At 45.2% G+C, this 19,366-nt stretch overlaps 2 protein-coding genes across 2 annotated transcripts; one reads left to right on the top strand and one right to left on the bottom strand.

The window, feature by feature from the left end:
- Positions 515 to 3,924, top strand: LOC8056123 (uncharacterized membrane protein YuiD). Its single transcript, XM_002458888.2, has 5 exons — positions 515 to 1,229; positions 2,239 to 2,395; positions 2,640 to 2,690; positions 2,842 to 2,934; positions 3,601 to 3,924. Exons 1-5 carry the CDS (start codon positions 1,087 to 1,089, stop codon positions 3,658 to 3,660), a joined length of 504 nt encoding a protein of 167 aa, XP_002458933.1. The 5' UTR covers positions 515 to 1,086; the 3' UTR covers positions 3,661 to 3,924.
- LOC8056122 (4-coumarate--CoA ligase-like 5) lies at positions 12,861 to 16,516 on the bottom strand. Its single transcript, XM_002456748.2, has 6 exons — positions 15,319 to 16,516; positions 15,039 to 15,228; positions 14,091 to 14,236; positions 13,920 to 13,987; positions 13,706 to 13,808; positions 12,861 to 13,295 (listed from the first exon to the last, which is right to left on the bottom strand). The coding sequence occupies exons 1-6, from the start codon at positions 16,351 to 16,353 to the stop codon at positions 13,170 to 13,172; spliced, it is 1,668 nt and encodes a 555-aa protein (XP_002456793.1). The 5' UTR covers positions 16,354 to 16,516; the 3' UTR covers positions 12,861 to 13,169.

Genomic DNA, 19,366 nt, shown 5'->3' with positions numbered 1-19,366 from the left:
GCTCTCACGTCGCGATTAGGATATCAATTCGTCTGTTTTATGCGTGAAGCTTTGTGTTTGTGCAAGTATCATGAACGTTGCGTGCCAGCAAATGTCTTGTCCGCGCGAGATTAATGGCCCCCGAGCTCCACGTCCCTGTCCATTCCTCCCCTATGCACCTACTGTATCCAATCAGCAACATGCTAGATTGACAGACAGTTGCGCTGTTGCATCGCATCCATGTATCAGGATCCGGTGGCATCTAATGGGCAATTCAGAGATACTCCTACTCCGGAACCTCCAATCTGCAACATGCCTGCTAGCCACCAAAGCAGTGTCACCGTCTTTGACACTGTCAGCCGAGGGTCCCGTTGCTTCTTGTTGTTTTCGCAATCACGCAAAGCGGAGGGACGTGACAGCCCGGCCGGATCTACCGGCCAGAATAAACGTACAATACGCTAACAATTTGCCTGTTTGCTGGGTTTTTTTTTTTTATGAACCTGGAGAGGCCAAGGCCCCTGCAGAATGCCTGTTTGCTGGTCTCCGTGCATCGCTGGCAGAAGCTTCCCACGGTCCACGGCACGCTTACCTCTTCCTGCATCGCCCCGTGCCTCCGTGGGCGCCAGTCGCATATTCGCCAGCAGGCTTCCCTTTTGATGCCTCCGGCTTCCCTCCCCTTCCACTCCAATCAGCAGCTGATCTGTACCCCGCGCCGAGAGGGAGCCCGCGACCGCGCGAGAGGGGCCGCGCCGGCGCATCGGCTGCTCTTTCCTTCACTCCAAGAGCAGAGCAGTAAACACATCCGGGGGCGTCCCGCAATAGAATACAGCAGCGGGTTGCCGTCGCCATTGGCGCGGTGCGTGCGAGCCCGAGCCGTGCGACGCAGCGCAGGCAGGGACCGGGGAGAGAGAGAGAGAGACGAGAAGCAAGCGAAGCGAAGGAGGGGAGCTTTTTAGCGAGCGCGGCCGCGGATCGCGGAGGCTGTATATATAGTCGGAGGGCGCGCGCTCCGGTCCGGTAACGTGACGTGCTGCAGGGGGGCGCAGGGCAGGATTAGGCAGGGCCGGCCGGACCGCCCGTCCAGGAGCCAGGGACTTTCGTTCGGCCATGGGGGACGGTGGTGCTGACGACGCCTCCTCGCCGCCGCCGCCCGGGGGCTTCTCCTACCTCGCCGTCTTCCACAACTACCCCCTCGTCGCCGCCCTGCTCGGGTTCGCCATCGCGCAGTCCATCAAGTTCTTCGTCACATGGTAATGGTACACGCCTCGCCCGTGCCCCGATTCCCTTCTCCTCTCTTCCTGCCTTCACCCGCCTCGCGTCCCCGTCCGTTGTCATGTTTCCGTCTGGGATCGGGCGCGAGCGTGGTCGGATCCGCCTGCGGTTCCGACGGTCAAAGCTGCCTCTTGACATTGTTCGACAGTTCCGTTTCCTGGACGTCCGAAACGAGCTTAAGAATTTGGCCCTCCTATTCCTTTTATCTTTGCCTTTACAGCTAGAGGAATGAATGGTAGACACTAGACCGGGAATGTAATAGCATCCTATATGGTGGATTTGCTTTCATTTCTCGCTGGTTTTGGTGAATTGAGCTGGAAGCAAATGGAATTGGCCTTGATCTGGTCAATCTAGGGAAGAATTGTGGGCCAGTGTATTTTTTATGAGGTGTCCTTTGGACTGGAATGCATTGATCATTGATGGTTACACCACATTTGATCAATTGATCTGTCCTGGCAACAGTATGATCTTTGGCTGTGGAATTCACATGTGATGCTGTCGCATTTTAAACTTTATGTTCCATTCAGAGAACCTTGATAATTCTACCAGAAATACATACAGGAAGAAACAGGTTGGCACTTTCTTTAAAAAAAAATTATCCACAGTGATTGTGGACCTTGAGTTCAATCATCTGATTTCCGGATAGATGATCAAGGATCTCTTTCGACAGTGAAGCCAGGCAGGGAGATGAACACAGAGAGTCCTTATTATGTTTATACATGAGAATGTCCTATTTGGTTTGTCTTATAACAGTGAAGCCAGGCTCAGGATCTCAGTGGGATCTTTATTTTGGCAAAAGAAGGATTGTGCATCAAGGGCTCTTGCTTCCTTTCTCGTTTTTTTCCCCCACAGTTTCGATGTAGATAGATACATGAGCATAAACTTTCTGGAAGATTGGCAATAAATTTTGTGGTTCAAGTCTGAACAGGTGTTTATACAGTTTCCCATGCTGCAGTAAGTTTAATTTGTTCTCGTTTTTAAACAAAGGTACAAGGAGAACAGATGGGATCCCAAGCAGCTTATCGGCTCTGGCGGCATGCCATCATCACATTCTGCCACGGTTACAGCACTAGCAGTAGCGATTGGGTTCCAAGATGGCTTTAATTGCTCCCTCTTTGCAACAGCAACTATATTTGCAAGTGTGGTAGGTTATCAGTTCTCCAACCCAACCCATATTCCTTCTAAAGAGGTTTTACTTACTTCTGAATCTTGATTGAAGAAAAATGATCATTTATATTAATGTAATGTTGTTGCTTGGATGCAATTTCCAGTTTTGGGTTGGATGTTATTCTGTTGCATGTGCGCATATTGTGCACATATGCTGACATCCTTTTGATTAATTCCAAAATTTGAGGGTCTCACGAATGTACTTTTTTGTGACTTGGCAGGTAATGTATGATGCTTCTGGTATCAGATTGCATGCTGGAAAGCAAGCAGCGGTATGTAATAATTCTTTGCATGCCATCTGTACTGTTGGTTCAATAGCCTTTCTATATTGTTACTACCTTGTGATAGATCTCTACGTATGTATTATGATGACATTAGTGTTGTGCTTATGTTGAACTTAATTTTGTTTTCTCCAATTTTTAGGTATTGAATCAAATAGTTTGTGAACTTCCTTCTGAACATCCCTTGTCCGAAACAAGACCACTGCGAGAACTTTTAGGCCATACACCAACCCAGGTTTGTTCAAATGTCCTTTTTTATTGTTTTTTTTCAAGAGAGTGCATTTTGTTGTTGTTGGCAAAATGAAAGCGATGGCTTATTGGCATTATGGTTATGTGGATACCAAGTGAACCTCAAACTGGCCGACCCCACATCACAATGCCCTCATTTTACTTGGCAACATATGTAGATATGCTTAGGGCGTGCCCAACGCGACACTCTGGCGTGCTGCCCCAGAGGCCACGTCGGAGTCAACCATCCACGTCGTAGCGATTGATGGCCTCGCAGAATGTCATATGTGCTTGCAGAGGCTACAGCTTCCCCATCTGACAAAAGTTTGAGGCACTCGCTGTATCCAGTGTTGAGAAGCTCAAACACACTCTTGTGACGTATAAAGACAATGAAAAAACTAGTGTAGGTTGTCAGAAACAGACAGATAAAATAGTGATTCACAGGACCATAAACTATAGCTTGGGTTGAGTGAATAGTAGCCCCAAATTACTCAAGTCTACATGGACTGATACTTTTGCATGGGGCTAACAAATTTGACTGCCCGCGTTGGGCATGCCCTTATCTACTATCAACATCATGCAGCTTCGTCAGTGCCACTATCTTCTTGTGGCATACATTTATGAATTACGATTTTTATGAGTTTCTAATTTCTTGGGTGCCGAACTGGTCCAGGTGATTGCTGGCGCTTTGCTTGGGTGTACGATAGCCACAGCAGGACAATTATTCGTTTGAACTCCTAAGGTGCAGCAGAAATGTTGTAGCATTTGTTTCGTGGAGACTTGAGAAGAAGTTTCTCTAGTGTTCTGCTACTTTAGATATTGGTAAGATTTGCAACTTGGTGCTGTAGTGTTGTTGAATGTTGTAAGTTCTGATGGAAGGTGATTATATGTCAAGGTGATGTGCACAGGATTGTTGTACAGAACATTTGTTCGATAATGTCATGGTTATGATTGATGAAATCTAAAATGTGATTAGAACAGTGATGATTTGTGACCACTAATTCGTTGTCATAATTCATTGACTCCATGAGGAGCTGTCCTTTTCTTCAGTATTTATATTTAAAAATCATACTGCATGTTGTACAAAACAAGGATTAATCTTACTCTAATTTCCCATGAGGAACTGAATTTTTTTCTTCAGTATTTATATTTAAAATCAATACTGCATGATGTACGAAACAAGGATTAATCTTACTCTAGTTTCCACTATGCTTTGTGTAAATTCTGAAGCAAACCCAGAATAACTGCGCAACTAAATGGTCTAGACACTTCTCATAGCAGATTGCCAGTAACATAATCACAATAGAAGATGGGAGCTTTATCTCATAATTAAGCCTACTGTATTTTCTACACCATTGCATACATACAGAAGATAAATTGTCTCATGACCTTGGTCATGCTCTAAGTTACTCTGATGCTTTTCTGTATGGGAGTGCTGGCAGAGGCACAGAGCCCTTCAGTATCTAATCTTGACACGGCTGGACATTTCCTTTGTCAGTTCCAATCTCAATTCATTGATGTTCAGTGTGGGGCTGTGAAGCAAATTCTGCCATATGTTAAAGGGGCCATTGATCAAGGCTTGAGGAATAGAAAGTTCAGTTCTTCCCTTAAGAGAGTTTTTACTGACACCAATCGGGTGGGCTGTGTCGATGATGATCACTCCTAACATGTCATGCGACAACCTAGGCTAGGCGCCACTAATTTGAGCTCTGGTTACAGGGTGAAAATCTATCATGCCCATTCATGGGCTCATGGCAATGAAGCAAACTGAGAAGACCATGCAACAACATAAAAAAGGAGATGGTTGATCAAACAAACACAATACTGAAAGCTCCCTAGGCGCCACCAATTTGGCCAGTTCAGTCGCGGACGAGAAGGTGACCCTGCGCGGTCGGACAGACGATCTTGCCAGTCAGAACCTCGTCCATGTCGTCCATATCGATGTCGCCGCCGGCGTTGACGACGCGCTTGTGTTCAGATGCGCTGAAAAGTTGCGTGGAGCGGCCGCAGCGGTGGAAGGCGAGGCAGGGCAGCTCCATCGTCCTGTGCAGCTGGTGCCTGGTGCCTAACCCCGGGGGTACCGATACGGCATGAACTCGGATTCGGATACACGTATACATACACATACGTACGGAAGGAAGGAATTCTCAGAAATTCTTTTTTGCTACCGATTCCGGTTGCGACTGTGTTCACAGATGGGTTTATTTAAGGAAAAAGTCTACATAACCCCCCAAACTATCTAAGGTGGAATACTTTACCCCCCAAAGTATAAAACCAGATATTTTACCCCTGAACTTTCAAAACCGGTCAAATAACCCCCTCGAGTGGTTTTAGAGGGTGGTTTTGTCTTTTTCTTTTTTATTTATTTCCGCTGATTCTTTGAAAAATCATAATAAATCACAGAAAAATCATAAAATAAAAAATTCAATTTTGTTGGACTCCTGATGACTAGATCTACATAGTGAATATATAATATGATATACTTTAGTACAAAGTTTTTTCTGTAGCTTTAAATCTATGTTTTCCTGTAATTAATTAGAATAATTCATATATGTAGTTTCTATGGTCCAATTGTGGTAAAATTTTTATGGTAGGCTCATTATTGTATGCTTGAACTATGGTAAAAATTTCATACTCATTGGATCACATATAACTTAGTTATAGATAAAGCATAGATTTAACAAGAATAAAGCTAAATAAATCTATAACTAAATTTTACTTGATCCAATGGATACGAAACTTTTACCATAGTTCAAGCATACAATAATGAGTCCACCATAAAAAATTTACCACAATTGAACCATTGGAACTACATATATGAATTATTCTTTTTAATTATAGAAAAACATAGATTTAAATCTACAACCAAAACTTTGTACTAAAGTATACCATATTATATATTCATTGTGTAGATCTACTCATCAGAAGTCCAACAAAATTGAACTTTTCATTTTATGATTTTTCTGTGATTTATTATGATTTTTCAAAGATTCAGCAGAAATAAATAAAAAAGAAAAATACAAAACCACCCTCTAAAACCACTCGAGGGGGTTATTTGACCAGTTTTGAAAGTTCAGGGGGTAAAATATCCGGTTTTATACTTTGGGGGGTAAATTATTCCACCTTAGATAGTTTGGGGGTTACGTAGACTTTTTCCGTTTATTTAAGAGAGGAGGATCCTAATTCAAATCCACATAAAAAAACAGAGGGATCGAAGGACCTTGGAACACAGAGAACAACAGGCCGTACCGACCGTCGTCCGGGATCAGAAAGCTAGCACCAAACGCGGCCGTGTCGTCGAGTCGCCTGCCGCCGCACAGCATGATGGAGCTTCCCTGCCTCGCCCTGCACTGCCGCGACCACTCGACGGCGCTATTCAGCGCTTCCAAAGAGAAGCTCATCGTCGGCGACGGCGACACGGGCAAGCATCTGCAGAACAAGACTATCTGTCCGACGGCGCGCGGCCTGCTGCTCGTCCGGGACCCCGGCACACTGGCAACGTTCCTGTGGAACCCTCAGGACGGAGACCGTGTCCACCTCCCGCCGCTCCAAGGGCTCGAAGATGCGGCGCTGATGCACAGCCACTGCCTCCTCTCCGACGAGCCATCCGCCCCCGGATGCGTCGTGCTCTTGGTTGAAGGAGGGTGCGATAGCACCTTCCTATGGTACTGCCGCCCCGGAGACGACACTTGGGTCAAGCACGATTACGACATAGGAACCCAGGTATGTTCCCAACCAGACGAGGAGGAGCGGTACGAGAAGACACCGATCTGCCCCCATAGCGGCATGCCGAGGCAAGTTCTACTTCAACGCCAGCACAACAGAGCTGGGCGTGCTTGAGTTCAGCCCAAACCCGGTGTTTAGCATCGTTGTGGTGGACGACGACGACGACGACGTGAGCGGTGGTGGAAGCCATGAGCCGGAGGAGGACGAGGATGAGGACGAGGAAGCTGTAAATCATGGAGAGGCGGTGTTCTTGGTGGAGTCTGGCAACGAGCTTCACAAGGTTACTTTGCTGTATTCCACTTCCACATCGTATGGCCGTGAGATCGACGGCGGGTTCGTCGACAAGTGGGATTTCTCGGAGCTGAGGTGGCACAGCGTGGAGGACCTTGGAGGCCGCACGTTCCTTCTGTCCCTGTTCTACTTTGGTGCTTCATGTCCGGGCACCGACAGCGACGGTGAGCAGCGGTTGCGACAGGACTGCGTCTACATTGTCTACCCGCGGAAGAAGGCGATGCAGATTTTCGATGTAAAGGAGGGGACTAATTGCTTGCGCGAGCTTGATGAAGCTCCGACAGCTGATAAGGCATTTTGGTTGCTTCCTGCCGGTTCCATTGGGGATTCGCGTCGATGTTAAATTATAATTTAATTATTAAATTGACAAAGTTTTGTAACGCCGCCGTTCTCTGTATTGTCGGTTCTCGTTATAGCCATGTTTTTTTTCCCCCTTTTGCGAATCACAATACATGAAAGCACGTTCATCCCTTGAACACCCATTAAGTATCTCATAATAAAGGGACAAATAACAAGAGTTCACTGTGAAACAATAAGAAACGAAACTGTTACAAAGAAGACGCCGTCAAATTGTTACATAGAATCCCCACTACGGATTAATCGGAAGCAACCAAAACGCTTTGTCCACCACTTTCGGATCTCCATCGAGTTTCTGAAGTTGATAACTCCCATCTTGCACGTCGAAAACCTGCAGGGTCTTGTTCCGATCAAGCACGAAGTAGACACGGTCCGGCAGCAGCCCGCCATGGTCGCCGCCGGCAGAGCACGATGCTCCGAAGTAGAACCGGGACAGGAGGAACGCGCGCCCGCCAAGATCACGCACATTGCACCACTTCAGTGTCGAGAAATCCATCCTATTGACGCAGCACCTATCGATCTCGTCCCCGCCTCGGTCGGGCAAGCGAAAGAGCAGGCGCACCATGTAGAGGTCGCCGCCGGACTCGACGAGGAACACTCGGCATGGACGATGCCTTCCATGCCCGTAGTCGCCGCCGTCGGCCGTAACCGTGTCGTCAACGGCGACGGTAGTGAGCGTCGGCTCGGGGCTGCTGGCGCCGGTGCCGAAGTCGATCACGCAGAGCTCTGTCAACGCTGCATTGTCGAAGTAAAATTTTCCGCCGTGCGCCGCGATGGAGCAGATTACGTCCTTCTGAATCTGGTCCTCTTCTCCGTCCGGGTACCGCAGTACGTGAGACCCGATGTCGTACTCGTACTTCTCCCAGTGGTCATCTCCGGCTCCGGGACGGCAGTACCAGATGAAGGTGTCGTTGCAGCCCTCGACCAAGATCACGACGCAGCTCGAGGCGGCGGGCGCGTCGGAGAGGAGGCGCAGTGGCTGTGGATCAGCACGGCGTCGTCGACTCCTCGCAGGGGTGGAAGCTGGACCTTGTCGTCGTCGCTCCTCAGAGGGTTCCAGAGGAAGGTGGCCATGGTGTCAGGGTCACGAACTAGTAGCAGCCCTTGCGCGGTCGGGCAGATGATCTTGTTCCTTAGAACCTCGTCCGCGTCGCCATGGACGATGTGCTTATGCTCGGAGATGCTGAATAGCACCGTGGAGCGGTGGTCGTAATCGTGGAAGGCAATGCAGGGCAGGTCTAGCATGGGCGACATGTGCTGTGGTGACATGATCGTGTAGATGCTTACTATCTCGATCTCCTGTGATATCATATACTTGTGATATATGGCCGATTATGATCTAATAGGCTTAGGGATCTGCTCATTAAAATAGATGGTGACGAGATGAGACAGGGTCTTCTGAGAACGAATCCGCATCGGTTAGGACTTTAAGGATAGAGTCGTTATCTGATCAGAAAACTACATCCGATTTGGTAGTACGGTGCGGCAAGTTCTCATCATCAACTAGCTAATTTGAGATTCTACTAGTGCATATGACAGAGTTCAGGCATAGACTGATACCGATTCTGGTTGCCCCCTTGAGTAGTCAGACACTCAGACCTGGGTTTCGTGTCCTAAGCTGAGGATTTGCATCGTTGTGCTCAGGGAAGGAGAGCGAAACAGTTCCACGCAAATGTAAGCCTAAAACGGTTCGTCCGTGACATGCATCCTCTTCCTGCATTAGCATCTCATAGTCACATCCCACAAAGAGTAAGGCCTTGTTTAGTTCTGAAAATATTTTGAATTTTGATATGGTAGCATTTTCGTTTTTATTTGACAAATAATATCCAATCGTGGACTAACTAGGCTTAAAAGATTCATCTCGCGATTTACAGGCAAACTGTGCAATTTAGTTTTTATTTTCGTCTATATCTAATGCTTTATACATGTGCCGCAAGATTCGATGTGATGAAAAATTTTGAACAGCTTTTGATTTTTTGGGTGAACTAAACAAAGCCTGAGCATCATCTCATAGTCACATGCTCAAAGAGTAAGTACTATTTTACAGACAAAAGTCATTCAACGCTGCTAACATGTAGAGACGAAGCCAGCGGTGGGCTCCAGCCCCTCCTACCGCTGTTGGATGAGTAGAGCTCCTATAGTGCTTTTCTTTGTGCTGATATCTTTATTTTTTAGATATATTTTGTAAATTTTATCATTGATTGATGTTTTTAACATGAGACTACTTCAAACTAATATATTTTTTTATTGTGAAAGGTTATAGTAGAGCTAAATAGCACTTTTCCTGGCTTCGTCCCTGCTAACACGTACGTGCTAGTATGACTAGTGCAATCTATTACTGAGTAATTCTAATATCCAGCTAGCAGCTTCAAAGCTCAGCAGTCACCTCTGATGTATGCTTCTTTTTGCCTTCTTTCACCTCATAATGCAACAGATTTATTAACTCATTTCTAAAGCAACGGTCCTAAAAAATTTCATCAAATATTATTTTGCATGGCATTTTGAAGATTTTTCCCTTGTATAAAGGCCCATCTTTCACCAACCTGGAATACACATCTGAAAAAATCTGAAAGAAATAAAAAAGGCAAGAATAAATCAACGAAGTATTCATGATATACCTATCCAGCAGCAGGAAACTCCTCTTAATGATAGAACATTAACTTGAGAGCACCCGCAAGTTTTACTACATTCCAATCCTGAGTGTCAATGCCTGGCTCAAGATGCTTTCCAGCAGCTCTTAGGGTTGTCAGAGTGTCTATCCACAACACGATCACAACAATATATATCAGATGCAGCCTCAATAATATCTTGATTGACCTGTAATTAGAGAGAGCATTTCAACATCACAGTAGAAATTGAAAAAAAAACTCATAAATAAAGAATCAAAATATTTTGATCACTTAAAATTAAGGACACTTGGTACACATAAAAACAAGAGTAAAGTCCAATTCCAGTCCTTAAACTTTTTATTTTGGGTCTCAAATCAACTTGTTACGGGTCTTGTCTGCGTCAGGCGCCTATGTATATAAGCAGGAAGCCCCCCACCCCCCACCCCCCCACCCCCATCTGTTCCCGGTTATTGGCAGCAACGAATTGAAGAAGAGAACATGGAAAACTAAAGAACAGAGCCAAAAGGAACTGAAGAAAATAGAGCCTGAAGCATCGGTATTGCCAACAACTTTACCGCTGACTGAATCTGAACAGCAATATTTGAGATGAACATCACCAATATGGCAATAATAAACAGCAAACACTTGATCACAGAAATTTGCAGCCAAAACGAACATTTCATAGAGATAAATATCATCTTGACCCAATACTTAACAGCTGACACACATTGATAGAGGTAAATTCTGTACACAGTGCATAGAAGTAGCAGTCACAGTGCACAGAAGTAGCAGTCACAGTGCATACAGACATATATACTGATGCACTCTAGCACTTCACTGATTCTGTACACAGTGCATAAAACAATATACTGAGGTATAGTAACAAAGTAGAAAATAATAGATACGTACATTGGGAAGGAGGGGATAAACTTACAATCTTTGGTTCGACTTCAACATACAATTTCCATTCCTTCACTCATTTGAAGACAGTCCTCTCTAGTCAGCTTCAATTTTTCTCCGGGCACTAAATACCGTATGCAATTATTCAATCCCCACATTAACTCCATTACAATACTATCAAACAGACATGGTATTTCCTGAAGAAAGCCACATCAAAAAATTAATGCTCAAATTGTTCAGAGTAAGCAAACAAGAGGGTTAACACTGACCAGTCTTCAATGATTTCTTTATATTCAGGCTTCCAACATCTAGCTTCTGATCAGGAACGATGTTATCCCAGATCATTTTAGCAAGTTGTTCGTTAACACCAGTAACATGGTTAATGGCGCTGGTCTTGTCCTCAAAAGTTTGAAATTCTCTTAGCGAAGCAATCTAATACAAAATCAATAGGGAATCACAGGTCAGTAGGTATACATGCCTCACTTGTCACTAGTCTCGTATCAATATGACATATAACTAAGGTAACTCCTTCACCTAACTATTGTATTTTACAATTTGAAACAATAGACACGGATATGCACAAAACAAAACTATATATAGTTGATATATATTTTAGTAAACCGTTGTGCACATGCATGCACAATACAATACAATACAATACAATACAATACAGTAGTACTCTTAGTTATGAATTTAAAAGAAAAGGCATGTTGTCTAATTGGATCCTCCAAATAGATCCACTAACCCGTACCATTGGCTGATGTGAATGGCTGGCATATTCTCAAGGTAGTAAACACAGTTCATACTTTTCAAACACATGAACATATATAAATATGTAATAAAGACAACCATCAGAAGGAGAAAGGCACAAACTAATTTTGCTTTGCGACCGCTAGTGAAGTCTGCCCAGATATCCTGCAAGAGTATGATTAGGCCGATGCCAAAGGCGACTACAACAAACAAGCAACCATGTGATTAAGACAAATGCATTGGTAAAGACAAATATATACCTAGATTGCATTTGGCTGGAGGAGAGAATGACACCGTCATAAGAGAAAATTACAAAGCCAGATGGCGTCTCAAAAAGAACCAAGATAATCCCACCATTACCAACTTTTTTTTGGAGAATTACACGGTACAACGTAGACACTCACAACACCTACAATGCAAAAACAAAACATAAACAAAATCATCAGGCAAACATAAGTTGCCCATTCGACTACCATTCAGATATAAGCTTGCAGTCAACTAGTCGAAGTAATGAATCATCAGAGACTAAAGACCCACATCCACCCAAAGGTATCCCATATCCAAGGGAGAATTTCCTTTTTTTTTCCCCCTGTTATGTCCTGATAGCTAGTGGGCCGAAAGGAGTAGGAGGTTGGGCTATCCGAAAGGAGTAGGAAGTTGGGCTATCCAAAAGGAGCAGGTGAACTCGGACGTCGTAGTCTCGGCAGGACGTGTAGCAGCGGGGCCGGCGCGAACGTGCAGCAGGTGTGTCCGGCGTGGGTGTGTCACGGGTACGTACGCGTGGAGCAACCGAAAAGAATTTGGCAGGGGCTTGGGGTGGATATGCGTGTGCGTCCGAGGATCGGAATCCCCGGCCGAGGAATCTGTGTTGGCTATTGGGAGGTGGAGGCGTTGATAGAAATCCAACGAGCGTGTATGCATCGGACTCCCAAACAGCTAACAAATCCGGCCGGAATTGTTTCTTGGGTCATTCTCTAGGAAGCGAACAGGGCCCGCCGACATTCAGTTAAACTAGAAGTACCATACCCGCCAACCATAGACATGAAAGCATACAATTTTAGCACTATATCATGTCTTAGTATTTTATTAAGTTTGACAAATTATAGATAAAAGATATCAATACTTTTAATGTCAAATAAATACCATTAGATTAATTATGAAATGTATTTGGAGCAATAATTCTAGATACCATTCAATAAAATTTTAGTTCAGTCTTAATGGTGTTTTATAGACATTTTAAATATGCTAATGTAACACTCTTCTACACGGTTTATAAAATATGAATGCGTTAGAAACTAGATCATAAAACCCACATTGAGGATCACCTTAGTCAACCGGCACACAACTTATAGTTGCATTCTTTTTTAGACACACAGTGAGTATTCCGCAAGACCGCAACTAATTGTACAATGGATGCCACTTTCTTCCTGTCTTGCTTGTTCTGCGCAGAAATTATCCCGTGGTTACATGAAAGAAGCATGCGGAGGTACAACCATCGATCTGAATATCTGAGCAATCTGAAAACCACCGCAGCATAGTACGTGCATAGTATCCCGGGTCGAGTATTATACAAAAGAAATCCCCTAGATTTCCAAGTCAGTAATAAACTTCAAAGCTTGGAGGTAACCATGGACACGGCCTGCTCTACAAGCTCCCGCCGCAAGATCTTCCCAGCAGGCGATTTGGGAATTGCAGAAACAAAGGCCACTCGACGGACTTTCTTGTACGGTGCGACCTGTCACAAAATAAGATAAAATCAGGTCCCAATCTACAGTCTACAGTAACCAATAGCCAACAATGTCCAGCATAAAGGGAAGGACCAATGCCATGCTTCCATGGCTATTAGAAAGTGGAAAGTTAGGTTGCTATCCATAGCTATATGCACCAATATGCTACATGACAACCAAACAGCATATCAGTGTTACCTTTTGCATCTGGGCAAAGGATGTCATTATCTTTATCAGCAAACGAACCAGGGAACTAATAAACATGCTGAAATAGTTTGTTTAGCAAGAACTTCAACTCAACTTGGCAACTTGCATAGTTTGTTTAGGAAAAGGTAGAACGACACTGATTCTGACAGGACACATTGAGTCGATTATTAAATTATTAATTGGAGCAGAATACAATCAAATGACAATGTACCTGTTTAGCCACGAAATCCATGACTTGTTGCTTGGTAAGGTTTGAGCCTGGTTTCCTCACTATAAAAGCCATTGGTAGTTGCCCGACATCTTCGTCTGGGTACCTGCATAGTGCATACAGAAGGGACATTTCAGATATCAGGATGAGAATCTTACAGCAGCATTAATTTGAATCAATGGTCCTTAGTTTCCAAGGTTTTCAGCAAGGTACTTACGGAATAACTGCTGCATCCATGATATCAGGATGAGAATTCAGGATATGCTCCAGTTCGGCTGGAGGTACCTGGAGCAAGATATATGTCAGTACGACACAAACACAAACAAAAACTCGTGAGATAAATTCTCCAATTTTAATGTTAATGCAGTTTTCAACGGTTGTGCAGCACCTGATATCCCTTGTATTTTATCAACTCTTTCAACCGATCAACAATGTAGAGAAACCCATCCTCATTGAAGTAGCATAGGTCACCAGTTTTCAACCAGCCTTCTGAATCAACTGTTGCTGCAGTAGCCTCGTCGTCACCCACATAACCTGAAAAAATCATCATAAGGCTCATGTTGTTGCACCCCCCAAAAAAGACATGCTCTAAGATTCAAGGGAAATATCTAAAATACCAAAATTCTCTGGGAACATATTTTGCCTTCAAAATAAATGTGCCAATTCATTATGTTTTATGAAGTGTGAACAAATAAGAGTTCCCATGGATATCTGATTGTGGCAGTATCCTCAAGAAAAGGACTGCTACTAGCAAACCTTCAAACAAGTTGATCGTTCCAGACCAGCTAACAGTCTACGTTGCACGAAAGCATAAGTAAGGTGCTCTGGTTTTCAGATATAAAACACCATGAACACATGGCTTGCTGGTAAGATACGATTGCAATAAACATATCAGTGGCAGAGAGGCATTGCTATTCATTAGGAACAGAACAAGCAGCCATGCATTGTCCGTGATGCAGATCTGTAGTTACAGCTATTAACTAATCCTTAAAGGTACTGCACTGACCACATGTGTTTGGTTGGGACAAATGTTTAAGCAGCATGACCAAAAGCCCCATTAAAAACATGGTGGGCAAACCATGCTGCTTCAGAATTAAGAAAGCTCGCCTGATCAATGCATAACTTCCACATGACAGCTCAATCACTCAGAAAAACCAAACTGTACAATCCAACCGTGTGATCAGTACTCCTATATATGACAGAAACAGAAAGTCCTCCGAGAAGCATCATGGGAAGAACCTTCGCATGCAAAGTTCAGCCAATAAACAAAGCTATCATCGTAGTAACAATGGTCTTCTAACCACTGGATAGTCAAAGAAGCAGTTGCTCTACTTGCCTTTCATGACAACTGGTCCCCGGACCCAGAGCTCGCCGCGCTGCCCAGGCCCCAGCGCCTCGCCGGTGGAGGGATCGACGATCTTCGCCTCCAAGTGCGATGCCAGCTTCCCGACCGAACCGTACGCTTTGCACTCATCTGGCCCGACCGTCGAAGCCACGGAGCCAGATGACTCCGTCAGACCGTAGCCCTGGAAAGTGGGAACAAGAACATAGATTCAGAATGGAATCTGCAGTGCGGCCTGCGTTAACTGATTATGATCGTGCAGATTGCATTGAACCTGGACGAGTTCGATGTTGGGGAAGATGGCGGCGAAGCGCTCGGCGACCTCGCGGCCGAGTGGCGCGCCGCCGATCCCGATGACGATGAGGGAGGAGAGGTCGCGGCGGCGCGCCTCCTCGGACTTGATCATGGCCACCAGCACCGGGGGCGCCGCGGGCAGCAGGGTGACTCGGTACCGCTCGATGGCGCGCAGCGCGGCGACGAAGTCGAAGCGGTCCATGAGGACGGCGGTCTCCCCCATGGCCACGGACCTCAGCATCATCATGAAGCCGAACACGTGGAAGAGCGGGAGAGGGAACAGCGTCACCGTAGGCGGGGGCGGCTCCTCGCCGGCCTCGGCAGCCTCCTTGTCCACCATAGCCCGGATGTCCCTGTGCGCGCAGAGCAGGGCGATGAGGTTGCGGTGCGAGACCGCGGCGGCCTTGACCCGGCCCGTAGTGCCCGACGAGTACAGCACGGCCGCCGTGTCGGACTGCTTCACCGCCACCGGCGGGGGAGGCGCCGCGCCGCCGGCGGAGGAGAGGCCCTTGTACTCATCCGAGCCGATGACGACACACCTGAGGTTCCTCGGCAGCTTAGCGGCCACCTCGGGGGCCGCGAGCGCGACGACCGGTCTGGAGAGCGCGACCATGTGCGCGTACTCGTCGGCGGTGGACGCCGGGTTGGCAGGCGAGACGACAGCGCCGATGGACATGAGCGCGAAGTCTATGACGGGGACGTCGATGCGGGAAGGGGAGACGACGAGGGCGACGTCCCCGGGGCGAAGGCCGAGGACGGACCAGAGGCCCCCCGCGAGGGAGCGGACGGCGGCGAGGAAGGAGGGGTAGGAGACGGCAATGCCGGTGGCGGCGTCGACGAGGGCGGGGCGGTCGGGGAGCGGGGACGAGAGGCTGGAGAAGGCGTAGGCGGCCGCGGTGGCCGGGAGCGAGTCCGGCGGGAGCTCGGTGGACGGGCGCAGGCTGTGGAAGGTCCGCGTCGCGGCGCAGAAGCCGCTGCGCGGGTCGATCCCACCGGGCGGGCACGGCTCGGCCATGGCGGATGCGGGAGAGACGCTGCGGATCGGTTTGGGATTGTTGGGATTATTGGGCGTGCGAAAATTGTTGTGGAGCGCTGGGCGCTGGCGCGGCGCTGCTGCGCAGTTGGAGTGGCCGGGGCCGCCGGGGATGGGAGGGGTAGTTGGGTACGATGGCCGGATGGGGGGTGAGGGTGAGTACTTTAACGGAGGGCCAGGAGGAGGGAAGAGGACGCAGCGAGACGTGGCCGAGTACAGTCCTGGCCCGGGCGGGACTAGTGTCGCCAGCTCGCAGATGTGGTGGGGCCTGGGCTGGTCCGAGTAATTCTATTCACTTGTTTAGGCCTTGTTTAGATAGTATATCCAAAAATCAAAAAGTTTTTAAGATTTTTTAAAACATCGAATCTTGCGGCACATATATAAAATATTAAATATAGATAAAAATAAAAACTAATTGCACAGTTTATCTGTAAAATCACGAGATGAATCTTTTAATCCTAATTAGTCTATAATTAGATAATATTTATCACAAACAAACGAAAACGCTACACTAGTAAAATCTAAAATAATTTCACATCAAAACAAGGCCTCAGGAGGTGAATCTGCCACTCTTCGTCAGCGAACATTACTTTTTTATCGTGGATTATGAGCCAAATAAACAGAATTACTTTTTTTTAACAAAATCATCGTTACAAAGATTTCTTTTCCTGTTTCTCTCACTTTTCTTTCTTTTTGAACCTTCTGTCAATCAAATATTATTATTCACAGATATCTAGAACACGCAGTTAACGTGAGGAAACGGCGGCTGTATAGGCTGATGGCGCCCCTCGTTATGACTGCCAATCATCCGTCATAAACAAAACATATGAGTCACTTATTAAAGGCTGGATTCAGATAAACCCTTGACATAGGCCTTGTGTAGTTCGCAAAAATTTTCAAGATTCTCCGTCACATCGAATCTTTGGTCGCATGCATGAAGCATTAAATATAGATAAAAATAAAAACTAACTGTACAGTTTACCTGTAATTTGTGAGATGAATCTTTTGAGCCTAGTTACTCCGTGATTGGACAATGTTTGTCAAGTAAAAACAAAATGCTACAGTAGCCAAAAACAAAAATTTTTGCAAACTAAACAAGGCCATAGACGACGTTCGTGTCATGGAACAGCTAGCGAGCACGCTGCCTGCTCTTATGCACTTTTTGAGATTTGGATTTATCATGACACTTGCTACTTAGGGGATGTTTGGGACTACTCCACGAACTCTGCTCCATAAACTCCACCGTGGAGCAGCTTCACAAAAAACTAGAGTTCGTGGAGTACCTCTTTAGGTGCTCTCACAACTCCACTCTTTTTTCTCGAACTGATTGCGTGGAGCTGAAACTGTTTGGCTAAAAAACGTGGAGCGAAGCTGAAAAACGTGGAGCAGAGCAGTCCCAAACACCCCCTTAAGAGAAGTAAATTCACGTGATGAAATTGTTTGATTGGTGGTATGGATTCAGGTGGTAAAAAGAGAAGAATTACAGCAACATTACTCACCACCATTTCAAAGACATCCTATCTTCGATGAGCAGGATATTAGAAACAATTGCTTTAGAGGTTTCTAATAAAAGATGGAAACATATTTTACTGTTTACTTCAGAGTCCTGGTCATTGTATGAGACCATGGTTTGCTTTTTCCATCCTTTGTTAATCCCAAACTTTGTAATAATTGGCTATATACATCCTTGGATGTAGAGACCAGATGTTTTCTATCCATTATCTAAGGGCCCGTTTAGAATTGAAACTTTTTGGTCTAAAATTTTTTTTTTTGTGAAATTGGGGCCTGAGAACTAAACGGGGCCAAAAAATTTTGGGGCCAAAATTTTGTGCTGCAACTGTGCACGCACTCCCATAGAAGCCCACCAATGACAACATGCAGTTGCAGTTGTCATTGGTGGGCTTTTATGAGAGTGCGCGCACAGTTGCAGCCTAAAATTTTGGCCTTAAATTTTTTTAGCTCCGTTTAGTTCTCAGACTCCAATTCTAAAAAAAAAATCTTTAAGATAAAAAATTTCAAATCTAAACGGACCCTAAAAAAATATACCATTGGCTAGCACGCATTTGGCAACGATTTTACCTTGAGAACCAGAAAGGCAGAAATGTTTCATCGTCCTGACCCGAGATACAAACTCAAAGCTCGTTGTTTGTTATCAGGTATTTGTTCTAATCCGGAATATGTTCAAGAGTGTCTATTATTTGTGGCACTCCAGTATATAACCATTAAGTCTGTAATGGTTCTAACAGCTTCTTGTTGTTAATCAATGAATGAAGTTTCTTGTCAAAAAAAAAAGCTCGTTGTAGCAGGGCTATGCCGACCTCTCTGTTGATATCCGAGTTTTAAATACATGATCTTACAACAACATACGTAATTAGTGCTTTATAGGAGATGGTTATACGGGGGAAAAAACTTTCATCATACCATTAGCACCTAATACTTGTCGATGTGCAGATGAGCCACCCATGCTCCGATTTATGTGGTGCCAACAAATTCATGTGGGTTTTAATAAACTTGATATGGTCTAGTGGACTACGTTGAGAATTGGAAGGACAGAGTGGACCAGTTTAGAGCCAATTAAAATCACATAAAAATCAGAGAGTTTAGCCTAAAAATAGACTCAAATACAATTGTATAAAAATTAGACTACGTAAAAATAATTTTATTGTTTTAAGATACATTCATAAGATGAAGCCGTAGCGTTAGCACGGGCATTAAACTAGTACGATGTATACTCTTTTCTTTTCATAGAAGTTTGGCATTATTTGGGGAGATACATAGGAATTACTTTAAGTCCACCTCTAGTCTGCCATGACAAGAAAAGAATTGTATACTTCCTCAGTAATTCTTAACTTCTGAGAAGTCAACTATTTTTAACTTGGCAGTGTATGCTATAAAAACTAGCTTTGTGTGCAAATTATAAAAACTCCAATCAAGACCACATCTTTCTAATCTGATGGCTAGAGGTTAAGATGGAGTAATTTAACACTTAAACCCC

Source organism: Sorghum bicolor, chromosome 3, assembly GCF_000003195.3.
Source record: "Sorghum bicolor cultivar BTx623 chromosome 3, Sorghum_bicolor_NCBIv3, whole genome shotgun sequence".
Taxonomy (NCBI): Eukaryota; Viridiplantae; Streptophyta; class Magnoliopsida; order Poales; family Poaceae; genus Sorghum; species Sorghum bicolor.
This window is presented reverse-complemented; position numbering and strand designations above follow the sequence as displayed.

Bases quoted from the DNA above. Each gene is read 5' to 3' on its own strand.
- LOC8056123 (XM_002458888.2), top strand. From the start codon at position 1,087: ATGGGGGACGGTGGTGCTGACGACGCCTCCTCGCCGCCGCCGCCCGGG. The intron at 1,230-2,238 runs GTAATGGTACAC...TTTTAAACAAAG, and splicing joins ATCAAGTTCTTCGTCACATG to GTACAAGGAGAACAGATGGG. The intron at 2,691-2,841 runs GTATGTAATAAT...TCCAATTTTTAG, and splicing joins ATGCTGGAAAGCAAGCAGCG to GTATTGAATCAAATAGTTTG.
- LOC8056122 (XM_002456748.2), bottom strand. From the start codon at position 16,353: ATGGCCGAGCCGTGCCCGCCCGGTGGGATCGACCCGCGCAGCGGCTTC. The intron at 15,229-15,318 runs GTTCAATGCAAT...CCCACTTTCCAG, and splicing joins CCAACATCGAACTCGTCCAG to GGCTACGGTCTGACGGAGTC. The intron at 13,809-13,919 runs GTAAGTACCTTG...TGCACTATGCAG, and splicing joins ATGGATGCAGCAGTTATTCC to GTACCCAGACGAAGATGTCG.